The sequence below is a fragment of the Copadichromis virginalis genome, linkage group LG9, assembly GCF_057382275.1.
Source record: "Copadichromis virginalis isolate Kocher_CV1m ecotype Utaka linkage group LG9, C_Virginalis_male_GT1.1, whole genome shotgun sequence".
NCBI lineage: Eukaryota > Metazoa > Chordata > Actinopteri > Cichliformes > Cichlidae > Copadichromis > Copadichromis virginalis.
Window position 1 is genome coordinate 3337668 of NC_140626.1, and position 3136 is coordinate 3340803.

The window sequence follows — 3136 nt, forward strand, 5'->3', positions numbered from 1 at the left end:
ACAGAGGAGATAATTTAGTAAATGTTTTTGAACATTGGTAACAGTAAAACAGTTCCTTCATAATCATTATGCAAATTTTTACTCTGTGAATGGTACTCATGGCCATTGACCAGTGGTTGTTGATCAATGGTCATAAGAATTTGCATATTAATGATGAAGAAACTGACCTCACAGCCCATTGTTCATTTATTGGGCTGGTTTCAGTCGTTATGCAAATGTACTGTTTACAAGATTAACTTAAAAGCGGGAATCAAGACGTAACAGTTTATTTGTAACATGGAATCGTTTGTGAGTGGAGTATGAACTGAGATTACTCAAACTCTTTCACAGATGAAGTTCTCTTTCATGTGTCTGCGTTCATGCTTAGTATGATCACATGATTGCGAAAAGGTTTTGTCACAGTGTCTGCACTTGTATGGTTTCTCTCATGTGTGGACTCGTTTATGCTTTTCAAGCTGACGTGCACTGATGAAGGATGACCTACACTGATCGCAGACATGCTTTTTAACGCCACTGTGAGTGAGTTCATATTGTTTGAAGTGCTTTGAAGTGGTGAAGCCTCTCCTGCATTCTTTACAGTAGTTCATTTCGTCTCCAGTGTGTCTACGTTGATGTATTTTCAGAGTCCTTCAATGACTTCATGTTTTTCCACAAAGGTCACAACAAAAGTCTTTCCCATAGCGATGACAGGGTTGAGAACTTGATCCATCTGTGTTGCTCTGCTTCTAAACAAAGACACAAAGACAGTGTAAGTCAGTCCGTCAACATTTTTATCCTGAACGTCGCCTGAAATAAAGAGCATCTCTGCCAAAGTCCAATTACATTTTACTGATTACATTATCACACTCAGCTCAATTTAATGTGCTATAAAAACGATAAGAGTAAAAACATTAAATTAATACTAGTTTAATGCTACAATAACAGTAATACAATTCTCAAACACTATCCCTAAAAACCTGTGATCAGAGTCTGAATAATCATTCAGAGCTGCCTTTCCATGCAGTAGAATTGCTAACATGCTAACACAATTTGATGAGCAGAGTTGTTTCAAACAGTCGGGCTGACAAGATAAACATAAAAATACATACCTCACAGTAACTGCACTTGTAGAGTCTTTCTGGTGTGGATCTGTTGGTGTCGTCTCAGAGAATGTGGAGATTTAAAAGTCTTCTCACACAGGTCACATTTATAAGGGCTCTCCTCAGAGTGGGTAAACATGTGACATCGTAACTCTGTGTTTGTAGCAAAGTGTTTGCCACACTGATCACAACTGTACACATCATGTCTGGTGTGAATGCGTAGGTGTGTATTTCGCCTCCCTATCCGGCTGAAAGTTTTTCCACAAATGTCACAGCTGTATGCCTTAATTCCAGAGTGGGTAACTAGATGACTCCGTAAGCTGCTACTGTGAGTAAAAGCTCTGCCACACTGATCACAGCTGTACGCTTTAAGTCCACTGTGGATGAGTTGGTGTGTTTTTAAGTTTCCAGGGTGGGTAAAAGACTTTCCACACTCGTCACAGCTGAATGGTTTCTCTCCACTGTGGATCAGTTGGTGTGTTTTTAAGCTTCCAGACTTGCTAAAAGACTTTCCACACTCGTCACAGCTGAATGGTCTCTCTCCAGTGTGGATCAGTTGGTGTGCTTTTAAGTTTCCAGAGTGGGTAAAAGACTTTCCACACTCATCACAGCTGAACGGTCTCTCTCCAGTGTGGATCAGTTGGTGTGCTTTTAAGCTTCCAGAGTGGGTAAAAGACTTTCCACACTCATCACAGCTGAACGGTCTCTCTCCAGTGTGGATCAGTTGGTGTGTTTTTAAGCTTCCAGAGTGGGTAAAAGACTTTCCACACTCATCACAGCTGAACGGTCTCTCTCCAGTGTGGATCAGTTGGTGTGCTTTTAAGTTTCCAGAGTGGGTAAAAGACTTTCCACACTCATCACAGCTGAATGGTCTCTCTCCAGTGTGGATCAGTTGGTGTGCTTTTAAGTTTCCAGAGTGGGTAAAAGACTTTCCACACTCATCACAGCTGTACGCTTTAAGTCCACTGTGGATGAGATGGTGTCTTTTTAGGGCTTTCTTCCAGGAAAAAGACTTTCCACACTCGTCACAGCTGAACGGTCTCTCTCTGGTGTGAATGACCTGATGCATTTTTAGGGAAGCTTTCACAGTAATGTCTTTCCCAAACTCGTCACAGTATTTTTTTCTTCCACTTCTTTCTTCAATGAATTTGTCGGGCTCCTGAGAGCGCTGACTTCTCGATCCACGTTGGTCCTGCAGTGACAGAGATACAAACAGAGGCAGTGAGTTGTGGGAAATACATTATTCTAACCGGCCTTTTATTAGTGGTATTTTGTGACCTTTTATTAAATAAGTAGTTATACTTATTTTCATACACACATTGCAAATGTGCTCATGAGAGTTGGCATTCAGTCTTTTGAGGGTCAATGCAAACACACTTACAGACACAGATAAATAATAGACTTGTTTCTAGGGCAAAGGTGAGAGACATTTGGCCTCCAAAGTGCCTGTACGCCTGCTCAGAGAGATTAGCACAGGATATATATATATATATATATATATATATATATATATATAGTGATCAGTGAGATGCTTGGCTACAAGTTGAACAGCCACAAGGGGTAGTACCCTCCATGGAGAAGGAGGCTAGAGGGTAAGATCAAAGTAGCACGGAGCGAGTTTAGCCAACTAACGGAGTTGCAGAAAGGTGCAACAAAGAAGGTGCATAAGAAATACAGCAAGCTGTCCATACCTGAGGCCTTGGAAACTGCCAAGCAAAGACTCACAGCCTTGGCCAGCCGCTTGAGGAGGTACACCAGAGAGATAGAGGGCAGGAGAATAAACCAGCTGTTCTCCACAGAACCAGCAAAGGTGTACTCTCAGTGGCAAGGGAACAATAATAATAAGAGAACAGCACCCCAAAGGCTAGAGACGGAGCAATACTGGAAGAGCATATGGGAGAAGGACGCAACCCATAACGGCAATGCTCAGTGGCTATTGGATCTGAGGGCAGACCACAGCGACCTCCCTGAACAGGGTCCAGTAACCATCACAGTGGCAGATATCCAAGAAAGGGTCCCCAGTATGAAGAGTTGGACAGCACCAGGGCCCGACATGG

At 42.4% G+C, this 3136-nt stretch overlaps 1 protein-coding gene across 1 annotated transcript; it reads right to left on the reverse strand.

The window, feature by feature from the left end:
• LOC146701116 (uncharacterized) lies at nucleotides 1-2283 on the reverse strand. The gene is made up of 2 exons (XM_085467439.1): nucleotides 1089-2283; nucleotides 1-725 (listed from the first exon to the last, which is right to left on the reverse strand). The coding sequence occupies exon 1, from the start codon at nucleotides 2146-2148 to the stop codon at nucleotides 1090-1092; it is 1059 nt and encodes a 352-aa protein (XP_085323565.1). The 5' UTR covers nucleotides 2149-2283; the 3' UTR covers nucleotides 1-725; nucleotide 1089.
• Between the last annotated feature and the right edge of the window lie 853 nt (nucleotides 2284-3136).

Bases quoted from the DNA above. Each gene is read 5' to 3' on its own strand.
- LOC146701116 (XM_085467439.1), bottom strand. From the start codon at position 2,148: ATGCATCAGGTCATTCACACCAGAGAGAGACCGTTCAGCTGTGACGAG.